Source organism: Sminthopsis crassicaudata, chromosome 3, assembly GCF_048593235.1.
Source record: "Sminthopsis crassicaudata isolate SCR6 chromosome 3, ASM4859323v1, whole genome shotgun sequence".
Lineage (NCBI taxonomy): Eukaryota > Metazoa > Chordata > Mammalia > Dasyuromorphia > Dasyuridae > Sminthopsis > Sminthopsis crassicaudata.
This window is the reverse complement of record NC_133619.1, coordinates 457,828,764-457,845,595: the sequence shown is the minus strand read 5'-3', so window position 1 is coordinate 457,845,595 and position 16,832 is coordinate 457,828,764. Positions and strand designations below refer to the sequence as shown.

At 33.2% G+C, this 16,832-nt stretch overlaps 1 protein-coding gene across 1 annotated transcript in view; it reads left to right on the top strand.

Moving 5' to 3' along the window:
• Positions 1-16,832, top strand: part of PKP4 (plakophilin 4) — a 227,778-nt gene that overhangs the window by 140,047 nt on the left and 70,899 nt on the right. Inside the window, 1 exon segment of the mRNA XM_074303392.1 lies at positions 10,417-10,451. Within this exon segment, the coding sequence (XP_074159493.1) occupies positions 10,417-10,451 (35 nt within the window).

The following is a 16,832-nucleotide window of genomic DNA, read 5'->3' as shown; positions in this document are numbered from 1 at the left end:
GCAAAAACTTGAAATACTTGGCAAATATAAAGATATAACAGATAATGGCAACAACATTTTAGAAAAGCAACTTGTTTTTAAAATCTTTCAGTGAAGAATGATCAGAAAATATGAATAGTTTCATACACCTCATAATGCACAGAGAAATAGTAGTGGATAACGACTAGTTTGAGGAAAACAGTCCAAAATACAGATGAGCGAAGATTCAAGGAAGGAATTTCTCTGTGAAGGATTCCAAATTGAAGAAAAATAAATAATTCCAGAGATTTTTCAGGCAAAGTCTTTCATCATTAAGGACAGTAGAGCCATCACACTTAGTGTCTTAGCATTGCTCTTGCATGTGCTCCTTTAGAACAGGCACAAATAGCACCAAATAAAGCAAAGAATTGAAAATCATCCAGGTTAGACCTCTTATACATAGATGAAGTGGCAAGATTGAGTTCTGGAGATAACAGTTGTGAGAGCATTGGAAGATTGATTCACAGTTTATATGAATGGGAAAATGCCAAAGATTTTCACACTGTACATATTGCCTTTTGCCTATGATCTATAGCAAGTGTGTAACCTGAGTGATATGTGGTCCAGCTCTCATTCCAGTGTCATCTTCTTCTGATTGGCAACTTAGCACATCTAGTTGGTTCTGGATCTACCAAAATGCACTGTGACTTTCTTCCTAACATGTTGCCATCCATGATCTTTCTGATTCCTGTTGGTTGTCTACTCCCACTCTTTGGCCAAGCTTTTCTGATTCGTTCATCATATCTAGCTACACTCAGTCTTGTCATCCTATCTAAGCCATCTTTTTTCCATATTGCCATGCATATATATTGCCTTCTCTCCTTATACTTTTCTAACCTAGAAAACATTAGTCATGCAAACACTACCATTCCTGGGAAGAGCATGTCATTCAACTGTCCTATACCTCTACTTAATAGAATGGTGGCTTCTCAAACTATCACTGTCATTCATATATATATATACACACACACACACACACACACACACACACACACACACACACATTTATGTATGTGTGTTTTGGCTTTCCTAATGAGAATAAATTCTTTGAGAGCAGAGATAATTTTGTTTTTTCCAATTTATGCCCTCTGTGCTTAGGATAATACCTAGCAAATAGTAAAAACTTAAATTTTTTCATTCATTCACTTACTCATCCTATAATTTATTGAGGGATTTAGAGAATGTAGATCTCACTATGCTTATTTTTTCTTATAAATAGTTTGATTTTATAGAACAAAATGCCATTTTTAAATGTTTTTCTTCATCAAGATGTATCTTTAAAATGTTTGGCATAGCAATCCACACAAGAAAAACAAGTGTTTAAATAAGTTTATTGTTCAGTTTATGACATAGTTGAATGGGGAAGCTATAACCTATGGCACTTATCTATTTATTGAGGATAGGAAACACAGAAGGAAGGAGAGAGCAGAACAAAAAATAACAAGTTGGGCTTAAAATTAAATAGGAGGAAGAAAGTAGATTGAAGTGACTGGAACTTTCCCTAGAAAGAGGCCATCATTTAAACAATATTGTATGTTTATGGGATATGGAACCTACACATGAAGAATTGAAAATACATATCACATGGAAGCCAAAGGAAAAGCACTTAGTAGTATGAACAGGGTGAAATATGTAACAAAATAGTAACATCAGAGAATGACTATAAAAAAAGACATCAGGAAAATTATGTGATTGAAAAAAGATGTACCAGGAACACAGTGATTATGAAGGATAGATAGCAAAATGGGTGGCCTGAGTGATCCACTGGTACTATTGTAATGTCAGAAATAAGCTAGTAAGTTGATTCTTACAAGATAGGCATGAATGTTTTTTAATCCCCATAATTTGAAGTGCCATTCACATTGTTGAAATCACAAATCCATTTGATCCTGTATATGTACATACACATTTGTGTATGTGCTTCTAAAAGCCTGAAGCTAGTGCATAGAGGGCCTCCTTTATTTTTATCCTGTAGATAACTTTGGTGTCACTGGAGATTTTTAAGCAAGTAAATAATTGACATTTTTGTACATTAAGAATATTACTCCATGTGAAAAATAATAATGTATAGAGATAATATAAATAATAATGTATAGAGAATGTAAGCAAGAAAGTGATTTCTTTGTAGACAGGCTTCAAACCAATTAGGAGGTTAAACCAAGTAGGAGGTTACTTATAATCATTTATTATATTATATTATAATCATTTATTTTATATTATATATTATTATAATTATAATCATTTTGGAAATAATGAAAGCCTGAATTAAGATAGTTATAGCTAAAGATGGTTTCAAAGAGTATTTCCTTATTCATAATTCTTTAGTTTGTTGGTTCCTATTAATAGCAGTTTGCTTGTTTTTCTGACTTTTGATCATAGTTTCCTTAATACCATGATGTGACTAGTCCAGTTTCATTGTGGAATTGATTGATTCACAAACTATTTGACTTCCCCTTCCTAACCATAATAACAATGTCTTCAGTTGTTAGGATTACTAGGTGAGAACTGAGGTTGTCTGGATGGTGACAAGGTGAGAATTCAGGTTTTCTGGACAATTACAAGGTGAGAACTCAGGTTGACTTGATAGAGGGGGCAAGCTCATTGGCTGGGGTGGTTCTTCCCAGAAGCCCTTGCATTATCCCACGCCCATTCTCTGGGAGGATAAAAAGAGACAGCACTGGGCGCAGAGAGCAGATCGGCCTGGAGAAGGATAAGAGCTGGAGGAGATTCAGAGCCAGGATTCAAGAAGAAGACTCTCTGCATTACATCAGGCCTGACGGGGCTCTCTGCAGGAAGGGAAGTCACTTCTAAGGACAAGAGTTAACAGCAACTGCCTGGAGACTACGGTTCACTACAGGAAGAAGAATCTGTCTTAAAGATTTGAGTAGACAAAGCAGATCTCTTCCCAGAGAGCGATCCGGCAGCTTCTAGAGACGACAGCTCGCTACATTTGGCGTCCACACGTGGGGCAAGGACTTTTGCTTATCCTGACAAGAGGAGCTAGACCAGACCTTCGCAATTTGGCGCCCGAACAGGGACAGACACAGTCCTGATTCCAGTGGAAAAGCTTCCGATCTAGATCTCAGTCTCTCTGACCCAGAACCGTGAGTAAGGAGGAAACTTTGTTAAAGATTAAGTGAGCGTGCTAATAAATAAATAAGGAACTTAACTTGTTAAGGGCTAAACCAGGAATCTCTTATAGCTGAAATGGGGCAGATGTTAGCTATATTCAATCCCTGGACCTCAGCCGACTCAACCCCAGCCCCAGAAGCAACCTCAGCTCCATTCAGGAGTGGTACTATAGAGAGTATAATCAAGATAATTGAGGAGCAGAGTTTACTTGTAACCTGGGTACAGATTGCTAAACTCTTGGCTGCATTAAGACGCACATCCCCTTGGTTCTTAGAGGAAAAAAAGATAGATGTAGATAAATGGAAGCTAGTGGGATATGAAATGAAAGAATTTCAAGCAAAAAATGGGCCTCGTTCAATTTCTGCAGAAGTATTTTATATCTACAACATAGTTCAATTAGCCTTAAACTATCAAGCAAGTTGTAGGAGAAGGAAAAGTTCTAAAAATGAACAGAGGAGGAAGTGTGAGGAAAAAAGGAAAGATCAAGATCTTTCCCTAGAGCAAGAGGATTTAAATGAGGAATTATGGTATGATTCTCTTGAAGAAGCTTCAACCCTGCCTAGAGAACAGATTATTGACAGGCCCACATCAACCCCACCTTCAGAGATGGAGGAAGAAAGAGGGGAAGAGGCAGAAACACAAACAGAATTGCCTGTGAAGAAGCCTAAGCCTATGACAAGATTAGAAAAAGCATTGGTTAAAGCTAAGAGAGAAGGACAGGATATAAGTGATTTTATACATGCATATCCTGTGATTGAAAATACTGACTCTGTAGGTAAAAAAAGGAGAAGATATGCACCTTTAGATTTGAATAAAATTAAGGATTTGAAAAAAGGTTGTACCCTTTATGGGGCTACATCAGCTTATGTCAAAATGTTACTAGATGGTTTGTCTTATGAAGTCCTAACCCCGAATGATTGGAAATCCATAGCAAGGACATGTCTGGAACCTGGAGAAAATTTATTATGGCTTGCGGAATTTCATGAATTATGTAAAATTCAAGTCAGATGCAATTTGGAAATAGGAGTTAACACACAATTCACTTTTGAGCACTTAGCTGGTGAAGGTCAGTATGGAGAGAATTCGGAACAGATTAATTATACCATGACAATATATGAACAAATTGCTAAGGCTGCAATAAAAGCTTGGGGTGTCCTTCCTGGACAGAAAGATCGTGGAGAGGCTTTCACTAAAATACAGCAAGGTCCCAATGAACCTTTTGCAGATTTTGTGGGACGTTTGCAAACTGCTGTCAAAAGAACTATTGGAGAAAATTCAGCTACAGAAATAATGACCAGACATCTGGCTAAGGAAAAAGCCAACGAGATTTGCAAAAGAATTATATGGGGATTAGACAAAGATGCTCCTTTAGAGGAGATCATAAGACGCTGTGCTACAGTGGGAACAAATGCTTTTTACACCCGGACAATGATGAATGTGGAAAGGCAGGGTCCCTCCTGGCAAGGGACTTCTAGAGAAACTCGGCGATGTTTTCAATGTGGAAAAATTGGACATCTAAGAGCTCAGTGTAGGTATGGAGATACAGTGAGAAGACAGGGTGAAAGAAGACCTAAAACCCCATGTCCAAAATGCAACAGAGGACTCCATTGGGCATCAGAGTGTAGAATAATTCAGGGAAATGGGATGAGGGGCCCAGGTCCAGGGCCCCTGGCAAAAAAGACATGGGGCATGATGGCAGCTGATGTTACACCCAAAGAACCTTTAGAAGGCCAGGACTCTGATTTAATCAACCAGCAGAAAAGCAATCACATGGCAGAAAGGGATTACCTGATAAGTGAGTCAAAAGGCAATCAGATTGCAAAAATGGATTACACTTGGGGAGAATACAGGCCTTTTAAACCAACATGGCTGTATCCAGTGCAAACAATTCCAATGTAATTGCCAGATGATGAGAAGATATTTAGAAAGTGGTAAATAGAAGGTAATTAGATAGGTTAACTGCCTGGGAGAGAGGGTTTGCTTGTATTTCTTCAGCAGGAGAAGGAATCAGATGGGTGCCAACAAGTCATATTCGCCTTGTCCATCAGAGAGAGACAGAAAAAGAGAAAGACCTCAAAATAAAGGAGAAGATCTAAGAAACATCTGACACTGAAAGAGCATGGATAATAAGAAGACTGTTAAAGAACTTAAAAACCAGCCGGAATCATTGGACTTCCTCACACAAGATGAGAATAATGGACAATGGACTTATGGACATTTATAAATTTTCAATTTATGATTATGTTATATACTTCTAGCATGTGTTATGTTACTATGTTACTATATGCTTATGTAATTTATGTAATTATCTGTAATACTTCCCATATTGATGGATTTATGTTTCAAGGTCATTTATGTAATTATCTGTAATACTTCCCATATTGATGGATTTATGTTTCAAGGTCATGACTGTCTTATGTTCTAAATCAAAAGAAAGGGGGAGATGTTAGGATTACTAGGTGAGAACTGAGGTTGTCTGGATGGTGACAAGGTGAGAATTCAGGTTTTCTGGACAATTACAAGGTGAGAACTCAGGTTGACTTGATAGAGGGGGCAAGCTCATTGGCTGGGGTGGTTCTTCCCAGAAGCCCTTGCATTATCCCACGCCCATTCTCTGGGAGGATAAAAAGAGACAGTACTGGGCGCAGAGAGCAGATCGGCCTGGAGAAGGATAAGAGCTGGAGGAGATTCAGAGCCAGGATTCAAGAAGAAGACTCTCTGCATTACATCAGGCCTGACGGGGCTCTCTGCAGGAAGGGAAGTCACTTCTAAGGACAAGAGTTAACAGCAACTGCCTGGAGACTACGGTTCACTACAGGAAGAAGAATCTGTCTTAAAGATTTGAGTAGACAAAGCAGATCTCTTCCCAGAGAGCGATCCGGCAGCTTCTAGAGACGACAGCTCGCTACATTTATCATTAAAATGTGCTCTTTAAGAGTTACAATATGGGGGCAGCTAAATGAAGCAGTGGATAAAGCATTGGCCCTGAAGTTGAGATGACCTCGGTTCAAACCCAGTCTCAGACACTTAACAAACACTTATTAGCTATGTAACCTTGGACAAGTCACTTAACCACAACCTTTCCCCTCCAAACCTCCCCCCCCCAAAAAAGAGCTACAACTCCTTGAATAATAACCATTCTTAAAAACCCCATGTAATTAGAAACAGCAAATATAGCAATGTAAATGTACAATCAAATCTCATCATTCACGGTAGTTATGTTTTATAAAGTTTTCACAAGCACTGAATTAATTAATACTAAACCACTGCTCCAAGAGTAAAGAAAAGACTCCATTCCTCTAAGTCACATTTACTTTAGCACTTTCCAGACATCAACATATATAGACAGCAAATTTCTTCTTCCTGGATCTGCCATATCATTGATTCATTAACATTGAATTCATAGCCAACAGTACTATCACTCACACCTAAATAAAGCTTTTTTTCTCTAATAAATAATTATCTCTATAAGGCATATCTTTTTTGGTGTGTTTAGAAATACTAGATAACACTGTGCTTGGGAGCCATTTTAAACAATGAAATCATCAACAGCACAAAAAATTTTTAAATGAAAGTAAATTGTGAAAAGTACACTTGTTTATAGTATGAGAGTTGAAATAAGAAGGCATTTTTTCTTGCTGTTCTTCTCAACTGAAAATGTGCTTGTCAAGTAACTTATTTTTCTCTACTCTGCATGTTTGCGTGTGTGTGACTGTGAAATTAATTAAGCATTACCAATAAATTTTAATAAGTAGACAAATTCACAAATTTAGAATCCACTAATAATTAGAATCTACTATATATGTCCAAAAAAAAATCTAGTACTCAGCTGCCAGAAGTAAAGGTAGGCAAAACGTCTTAGTCCTGTTAAATCTAGCATTTTGAATTAAACTGGTTCCAGTAGAAGTACAAATAAGAAGTCACAGATAACTGAGGTGGTGGACCTATATTGGGAGATTAAGAAGAAAGGTAGACTGTGGTGAAATCAACCAGTTATGTTTTGAATCTATTGAGTATGGGATTCAAGTTGGAAATATTGCAGTAGCAATATTGGCACTATCAGTATGGAATCTAAAAGACTGAGTAGCACTGGATGTATATAGTAGATATGAAGATTTCTACACAAGGATAATTACGTCCATGGGAGCCAATGATGTCTCTCAGAGAAAAAAGAGGACTCAAGATGGAATGTTGGGGGAGATACTCACAATTCAGGGTCACAAAAAGCATGAAATACTCAGAAGTGTGACTAGATGCTGAAGTCATTGAAAATTCTAAGCGGAGTTGGGAAATTATCAATAGATTTTCAAGAATATTAAATAGATACCAAAATAAATGAATTGTACCATTTTCCCAGAGAAACAGTATTATCAAGCATGTTTGTGTTGAAAGCCCACAATAACTTATTTAGGAAATAAGGCAAAATGATTTTCCTTGGAGATCATTTTTTTTAATCAGTAAATGTTTGATTTGTGTACCTACTTTATATACCTTCATTTCTAGGGTTATATAAAAATTTCTCAGGCAAAAAAGAATCTGAAGTGGAAAAAGTTTAAGAAGCCCTGGTTTAGAGCAGTGATGTCAAACTGAAATAGAAAGATATCCCTACTGCTATATATTGACTTGGAAAACCCCAAATTAACAATTATTTAATTTTTTATTTTATTTATTTAGTTAAAGATTTCTCATTTACATTTTAATCTAGTTCAGGCTTTGATAGGGAATTGTGAAAGGAGTTTGAAACCTAGAATGGGATAATAGCTGGCAAGATGATGGCCAGGATCTCATTTAAGAGGATTGGTTTTAAAGAACCTCTAGCAGGTACCCTGACATAGCTGCAACTTACCGTAGAAGAGTCTCTTTTAAATTTGTCTATAATGATCAATTTACCAAGAAGTAGAGAACTGATTTGAGTAGATAGAATAAAAATATATCCAAGGAGATGAAAGAAAAGGAAATTATGCAAGAAGAAAATTTAGACTTAGGAAATGAAAGAGGAAGTCAAAGGGTATTTGAAGGTTTTGAACCTGAGGGACTAGAATGATGAGAGAGAATGCCATTGTGAAATAAGGAACCTCCAGGAAGACCAGTTTTGAAAGGAAAGATTTGAATTGTTATGACAAAGTATAGCAATTAAAATGTATGTTAAGGTCTTATCTATAGTTTGAAGGCATATCTAATGTTCTCAAAATGTGAAGCTCTCCTTGGTTAATCCCTTAACTGGGATCAAGTATCAGTTATTATTGTACAGTGCTTTGGTTTGGTTTTGCTTGCTGTTTATTATCTTGAAAATAAATTGCAGATAAATACTTTCCAGTTGAAGGATCCCATTAGATTCATTCCTTTTAATCAGGATATTACTCTGGCAGTTTTTGAGTTTCCTCACCATCATATACGTTATTTGTATAATTTTAACTAATTTGTGATTCTTTACCCAGATCTGAGGAAGAATAAGTTAACATATTTTTAAAAAAGAAATGGTATAGATTTATTAATTTAATAGATAACTATTAAGTGCCCATATTATGCAAGGCACTATATGGAATATAATAATGTAACATCTCTACAAATTTCTGTACAAATTTCTTGTACAAGAAAATGTACAAAATGTAAAAGAAGTTGAATGATAAGATTCATATTGTTAGGGCAGCTAGGTGGCACAGTGGATAGAACACCAGCCCTGAAGTCAGGAGTTCAAATCTGGTTTCAGATACTTAACACTTCCTAACTGTGTGACCTTGGGCAAATCACTTAACCCCAATCACTCAAGGTGGGGTGGCAGGAAGATTCATATTGTTATATAAATCTAGATAGTTAAAGTAACATCTAATCATGAAAGACCTGAAACATTACTGGTTATTGTGAGTAACTGCTGAAGAACATTAAACAAGAGTGATATGATTATGATAATGCTGTAAGGTTAATCTGTTCACACTGCTTCAGATAGTGAGAAATTGGGTATTTAGAAAGCTATAGCATTTATCTTGAAAAAATGTGAATAGATTTTCTTTGACACCAAAAGCTTTCCTAAATTCAGTATGGAAATTAATCCAGACTATATGCCATAATATTTTAAAGGTTCAGGAACTTCCTAAGGAATATTTCATTAAATTTCATTTAAGTTGTAAACTCCAAAGCTAATCTAACTTTAATGTTATTCCTATGTTATTTGGAACATTAACATTCCTAAACAGTTTGATTTTAGATAATATGCTAATGGTGGTGTGGAATATGTATTTGTTTTGATAGGAACATAATTGTGCATTGTCAACTATGCTTTTTTTTTTTTTTTTAAGTCGAATAAAATGACAAAAAATAGACAAAAAACATCTGATTTCAGGTTTCCAGACTCTTGCTATGGCATACTTTCGTATAGTACTAGGTACTCCATGAGCATGATTATTTATGATAAGAAAGAATCTTAGAGGTAATATAGTCCAATTTTATAAATGATAAAGCTGAGACCCAAAGAAGTTCAGGTTTGGCCACAGTCACGGGGATAAGTAAAGAGGATTATAAACTCAGGTTTTTGTGCAGCATGTTATGCTACTATTTTTGCCTTACTACAATGAGGAAAAGATAAAGTAGCTTTACCTATAATCATTATTTATGTATTTCATAGCTAGCATGGTTATGTCAGCAGTTTTCTCAGCTTTCATCCAAAGTAGAAATCATTCATTGATAATTTCCTAGATAAACTGATGTAAATGTATAATATCCATGTTGATAATTTTAATGTCCTATTAAGATCTTGTTTTATAGTTAATATACAAAATTTATTTTAGTATAATCATTTTTATGTTTAGTTCCATATTTAAGGTAAAAGTTTAATTTTCTATAAAATATAATAAGTAACTATTTTTTTAAAAAAGGGTTTTTTAATGTTTTCTTAGGCTTTTTAAATAGTCTTGAAGGATATTTATTTGTATTTTTATGTTGCATATTTATCATTAAAATATAATTGATAGCTTAATCTTTGTTTTCCAGAAATATATTGTTCTGCTTAATAGCTTTATTCAAAAAGTATCAGATCACTTTATGGTTTGTTTCAAATATAATTTTTCAGTTCAAATACTAATTATTACAAAAGTAAAAGTGTGTTAAATTGTACAGTCAAATACTAAGTCACGAAATTAAATGATTAATTTATTAAAATAAGTGAACTTCTTTAGTCTTTCAGAAATGCATATCAATTTTTTTATTTTAAATCTAAACGAAAGCTGTGATAAAGTAAATGTTTCCCTTTTTCTTTTTTTTTTCCTTCAGCTCAACTGAAAAGTCGTTTCCTTGGAGATCAGCAGGTACAATCTTTTATACAAAAAAAAAAAAAATTTCCTTACACTTTACAAAAAAGCAATTTAGTTCATTGTGCTCTCTTATAATTTACTGCTTTTTTAAAAAGTAAATTGAACATGTACTTTAATAGTAAAAATATTGAGCTTTTTCAAGTTTCTTGCAGAAGATGGCTCTTGTCCATACCTAAAAACATATTTAAAACTCTAATAAATGGAGAAATGTTTATAAAAGCACTTTTATATCTAGGTAAGAAAATAATTCTGAAATCAGAGAGAACTGGGTCTGATTGCCATTTGCTAACTCTTATAATTTTGTGATCCTGAGCATGTCCCAGCCTCATTTTTCTATTTTTTTTATTTTTTTCTCATTTTTCTATTTTTCTATTTTTTTTCTCAGAAAACATATTACTAGTTTGTTTTCATAGTACATCAACTTATAAATATGTGTTCTCCATCCCCAAACCAGATACCCATCTTCTATTAGCAATATATGTTAAAAGAAGAAAAAAGATTTCTGTTAAAAGAAGAAAAAAGATTTCTGTCACATATATCAGCTAAATCAAGCAGTATATTTAACGTTCCTCACCCAGAATCTGCTTCTTCTGCAATTGATGTCAATCATTATAGACCTTTACATTAGCATAATTGTCCATCACATCCCTATTTAAAATTTTTACTTTTTTTATGAGCTTAACTAAGATACTAAGCATAGACATCTCCGTATATAAAGAACAGAAAAATACAAGAAAATATTAATCTCTTGAGATAGCTTTTTAAAGTACATTTTAATTTTAACATTATAATATCAATACTATTACTGTCCATATTTTTGACTCCTTCCATTGGCATTCTTTTCTTCTACTCCAACCCCATCACTCCTCTCCTCCATGCATTGATTGTCTGAAGATGTATGACTCAGTTTGTTTTTTTCCCCAAAAAAACTGATTTCTTTAGTTAAATAGGAATATAAATATAATGGTTAAACTATTTTGGTCACTTGAATTTAATCTTTCTTTCTTCAGACATTTTAATCCAAGAATACACATATATTTTAGTTTCATGAGATGATGACACATAAAGCTAAGTTCCTTTTTTTAAGCTATGGTGAAGCCCTTTAATGCTAAGATAGTATTGTCTGTTGCCCAGTGGTGATTAGCAAATTAGTAGATGATGTCTATATTTATCTCTCTCTTAATTTAATATGTTCTTTTATTTGATGAGTGTTCATCTTAACTATATCATCTTTAAAAATATCATTTTTAGCTCAGAAATTCTATAATCTGAGTCTCAGCATGATATTTTTTAAGCCTGGCAAAGTTTTAATTATTCGCCATTTCCCAGAAATTTAGCCATAATATAGTGGAAGTAGCTTAAACCTTTACTCAACAACAGCATTAGGAATAAGATGGAAGTACTAAGAAAGTACTAATTTGCTCTTCCACTCAGTTATTTTTGTGTCAGTTCTTCAATTTCTTTGTAATTCTGTTAAATGAATTTCTCTTAAACAAAGGATATTAGTGCTGTACCTAGAACCATAGTTTTTGTTAACTTTTAGATGGTGCTATAAATCCTTGATCCATATGCATGGAGAAATACCAGTTGTAAAAAAATTACTTTTTAGAGTAAAGTGTATCCTGAGTTCATCACCATGAAAACATTCATTTGATAAACACAGTAGAATGTGACAAATAATATTTGTATAAGAATTAAAATCAGATTTACAATGGCACTTTATTAGTTAATGATTTGTAGAAAAGAAATTAAAATAGTGTAAATAGATATCTTTAAAAATTTAAATAACTAGGTGGGTTATTATAATAGGTATAATAATAAACACTTGTTCTATCTCCTAACCCCATTTCACTTCATTTTTTGGAAGCTTAGAGAGCTCCAAATAACAAATCAGAGTAGAAAAGAAAGAAATTAGTTGTATTATCTCTGGCAGATTTATGATCACCTGGCTTTTACTTGAAAATGGGTATAAGTATAAAGTATAAAATAAATATAACTATAAAATAAAAATTATTTCTGTCTGCCTTGACAAGTGTAGTTTCCTTTCCCAAAGACAGCGAGTTCTATAGGTCTGAACTGTCTGTTAGTTGGGAGCATAGTTTTTAGTACTAGAATATTTGAACATTTCTCAATAGTCACACACTATTAAATATAAGAAGTATTTAAAGACTAAACATTTCTGTTTATGACTTTGGAAGTCATGTTACAATGTAGTGTACGTGGAAATCTCCTTACTGATTTCCCTGGGCTCAAGTTTCCATGGTGATTTTGCAAGCAGTATAGCTGTTTCTCTTCATTTTATACTGTATAAACAGATAGATGGAGATTTAAAAGTATTGTTATAATTTCATATTACTTAATGAGGTTTTGTCTGTCTCATAGCATTTTCACTCACATTTCTATATTTTTGAGTAATACTTTCAAAAGGAATCATAATGCTCATTTAAGTCACATCTATTCTGCCTTTTACCATGTGCTATAGGGTATAATAGAACACAATTTTTTTTTTTTTTTTTTTTTTTTTTGCGAATCTTTATGCTTATTTCTCTTAAGAGAAGACTACAACTTTTTCTATTTAACTTACTTCTTTGAATATGGCTGGAGCTTACAAGAAACTCAAGAACACTGAAATAAGTTTTATCCTAATTGAACAGAGATTTCATTGAACTTCGGAGTATAGTAGTACCAAATACATATTCTTGCTCAAATATTTTTCTGATAGATGAGTTGACAATTGAAACATCCCAAAATAATCTTAATAGAATTATATATTCAAATGTACTCTCAAATATTTTAAAATATTGCATTATTTCTCAGTGTACAATCTCAGGAACCAGTTTTTCTTCTTGCTTATAAAAATGTATTTCGTGTATTGATGATATTCAAACATTGCTGTAATGAACTTTTTTAAAATAGTTTTTATTTACCAGATATATGAATGGGTAATTTTACAACATTGACAATTGCCAAACCTTTTGTTCTAATTTTTCCCCTCTGTAACGAACTTTTGATATGACAGTCAGTCATATAATTTTGAACCCTTTAAGGATGGAACAAATGACCAATTTAATAGTCTCTTAGCTCAACTTCAGAAGTGTTTCAGAGGGAGAAACATCAACTCTCTTTAAAAGATAGTCATCCCAAAATGACATGCAAAATTAATCAGTTATACTTTGCCAAATTAGAACACATTTTCACTTAACAGAAATTAGGAAATCGAGTATTCTCTTTTGATAAGGAAATGTTGTTTTTTCCTTTCCTTTTTCCCTTTCTCTTCTTTCTTTCTCCTTCCCTCCCTCCTCCTAATACCCATCATCTGACTCCACCTGCTCCCCTTTCTCCAAATGAATATGTGTGCATTCACATATAAGTAAAGTTCAAGAATTTGAACACAATGTTATACTATACTGAACATAATTGTCTTTAATTCAGAAGGTAGCTAAAGGATTTTACAATTATCATTGGGAATATCAGTTATTATATTGGATTTTGAATATTAAAGATAAAGGAAATTCATTTGAATCTGTACAAACATGAGAATTTCTTGAAAGTTGCTTCTCTACTATTCCCAAATTCCAAAAAAAATGTACTTAAAATTGTTTAGATACTTAGCCTTTCTGTTATTTTTGGTACCTGAGTAAAAGAACAATTACTACATTTGTATTAGACTCTTGTCCTAGATGTTTTCCACATTTCCATATTTTACTCACATTTTAAAGAGGTAAAAAGTAGAAATCATTGATAGAAATTTTTTTTCCCCATTCTGTATGCATATGTGTGTGAGGGTGTTGTTTTCACGGTTTTCTAGCATATATTTATTCCCTTTTCACATATGTATGGATATTCACACATTAATACGTAAATGTTTGTGATAATGAAAAAAAATATGGCAGCATGCATAGAACTGTAATCTAGTTTCCTTAGTAATTTTTTTTCAGATTTTGATACAATACGCCACCTGCTGTTCTAAAAAGATGTATCTGTTTAAAATGAGAGGAAAAGTATGCATGTATAACTACCATCTATCTAAATTTTAAATTATAGTTAAAACTTCATCAATTTTTCTTTCTAAAAGAAGCATCCTTTTTTTTTTTTTTTTTTTTTTTTGCTATGAGAAGTTAGGTGCTACTATGATGATATTAAATTAGCATTCTTAAATTCTGTTATCAAATTAAGAGTAAAATGAAACAAACCATACCCACATATCTAATTTTGTGCTATCTTCTATGCACTTATGCTCTGATGCAAGCTAGCTCCAATTGCTTGGGAAAGTCTGTCAGTTACTTGTCATTTATTCAACCTGAAGTCCTTCAGAAAATCATGCAGGAATTGCAGTATAAAAATGATTCAAGAATGAAAATACAAATGAAAAAACATGCTAAAAAATGGGATTTTTCTAGTTCTCTCAGCCTGGCAGAAATTGAGATCCAGGCAACATTACAGGAACTGTACAGAAATTATGAAATTCCATGAAATTCTATATTGTAGGATTCAGAACTGTTACTATCAGTTCTATGATTTATTAAATGCTAATATGTAGGCAAAGAACCACTCGAAAATGATATAAGAAATTTTAACAAGATATCCTGGAAGCTAGTAGACAGAAGTTCAGAATGGAGTCGTCCCCTCCCCCCCCCAAACAGCTCGAGATTCAGAATACAAAAGGCCTATTATCATCTTAGTGGGTATGAAAATCAAACTTCCTACTTGCAGAACATTGAGTTGATAGACTGGCAATGGTAGTTATATCAAAAATCTTTATTTTGCTAAAAATATAGCAGAACATTTTTTGAGGGTGCACAGGTACCATACTGCCTTCTTCCACCATATTTTAGAATGGTCTTGATACTTAGTTCCGAAGTAATATAAAAATAGGAAAGATAGGCAGAAGGAATCACAATGAACTTTAAAGAGACATCAGTAGCCATGTAGTCTAACCCATAATTTAAAATAGCAGATGCCATAGCAGAAAATAGTCCTTATTAAACATAAATCTGAATACAAGAAACAGTATTCTTTATGCCTTTAGTGCTTCATATAAAGAAAAAAGATCACTTAATATTTTGGTTATATGGATTATAATTTTTAAAAAGACTATCATTGTTTTTAATATTTAACACCATAGAATAAATACAAAAGCTTAAACAAATGCTTTAATTTTTTTGATCCTCAGTTGAAGTAGTTTCTAAAGATCCTTGACAGTTGTAAGTCCATTGATGCTGTTTTCAGCTGGAATTATGAAGAAAGGCTTTAGAAAGGAGAGAAGATTTCAGCTGAGGCTTAAGGAATGAGTACAGTTTTAGATAGGTGAAAAGAGAAAATATGGGCATTCCTTCTGTGTAGAATGACATGAGCAAAAAATAAGCTCCCCCTAAAAATATAAAGTTTACCACAAAAGATAAAATGGCTAAGATTACATCAAATTGAAAAGTCTTTTATAGGAACAATGAAAGATCAATAAGAAGAGAAACTTATGTTAGGGAAGGGGAACCTATGCATCATTCTTGCTAAGCATCAGGATAGATACAGCTATAAAGCCTATATAGGACTTATTCCCTAGTAGCTAAGTAGTCAGAGGATAAAAATGAACAGTTCTCAAAAGAAAAATTAAAACCTATTGACAAATATGTCTACATGAAACTATACGAAAACTGTATGAAAAGTTGTTCCATATCAGTAAGAGAAATACTCTAGGGATGTTAAATAAACAAAGAAAAAAATTCATATGAAACAAAATTTTCATAGCACTTCCAGTGGTAGTGGAGAATTGGCAACAGAGTAAGTTCTGCCAGTTTGGGAATGGTCAAGTAAACTGGGTACATGAATCTTATGGTATAAAATTATCCACTAAAAAATGAGGAAAATAAGGATTCAGAGAATCATGTAGATATTTGTATGAATTGATTCAGAGTGAAGTAAACAAAACTGGGAAGAATATACAACAGTATAAATTTTGTGATAATGGGGGAAAAAACAAATTGAATCTTTACTGTTAGATTCAAAGAACCTAAAAATATAGTAGCTTTCTTGGCCAAGAATTGTAGCATAATCAGGGAATACGCTATTCTAATATTCAACTATAGCAAATTGGCAAAATAAATTTGCAGCTAAAATATTATGTAAGTAATTTTTGGATTAGCCATGCCTCTGTACTTCCTCCATTAATGCATTAATTGAGGAATCACTGAAGCATTGATCTTAATGAGATATTGGGTTTTTCTTGACAGTCTGATTTCAAATTTTTTGCCCCATTCTTTTTGTTAAAATGTCATATTTTTTACTATTGCTATACTTGTAGTAAAATCTTTAAATTGATCTTATCAATAACCATGTTATTTCACAATTATACTTTAGAGACAATTGCTGCATTCAAGA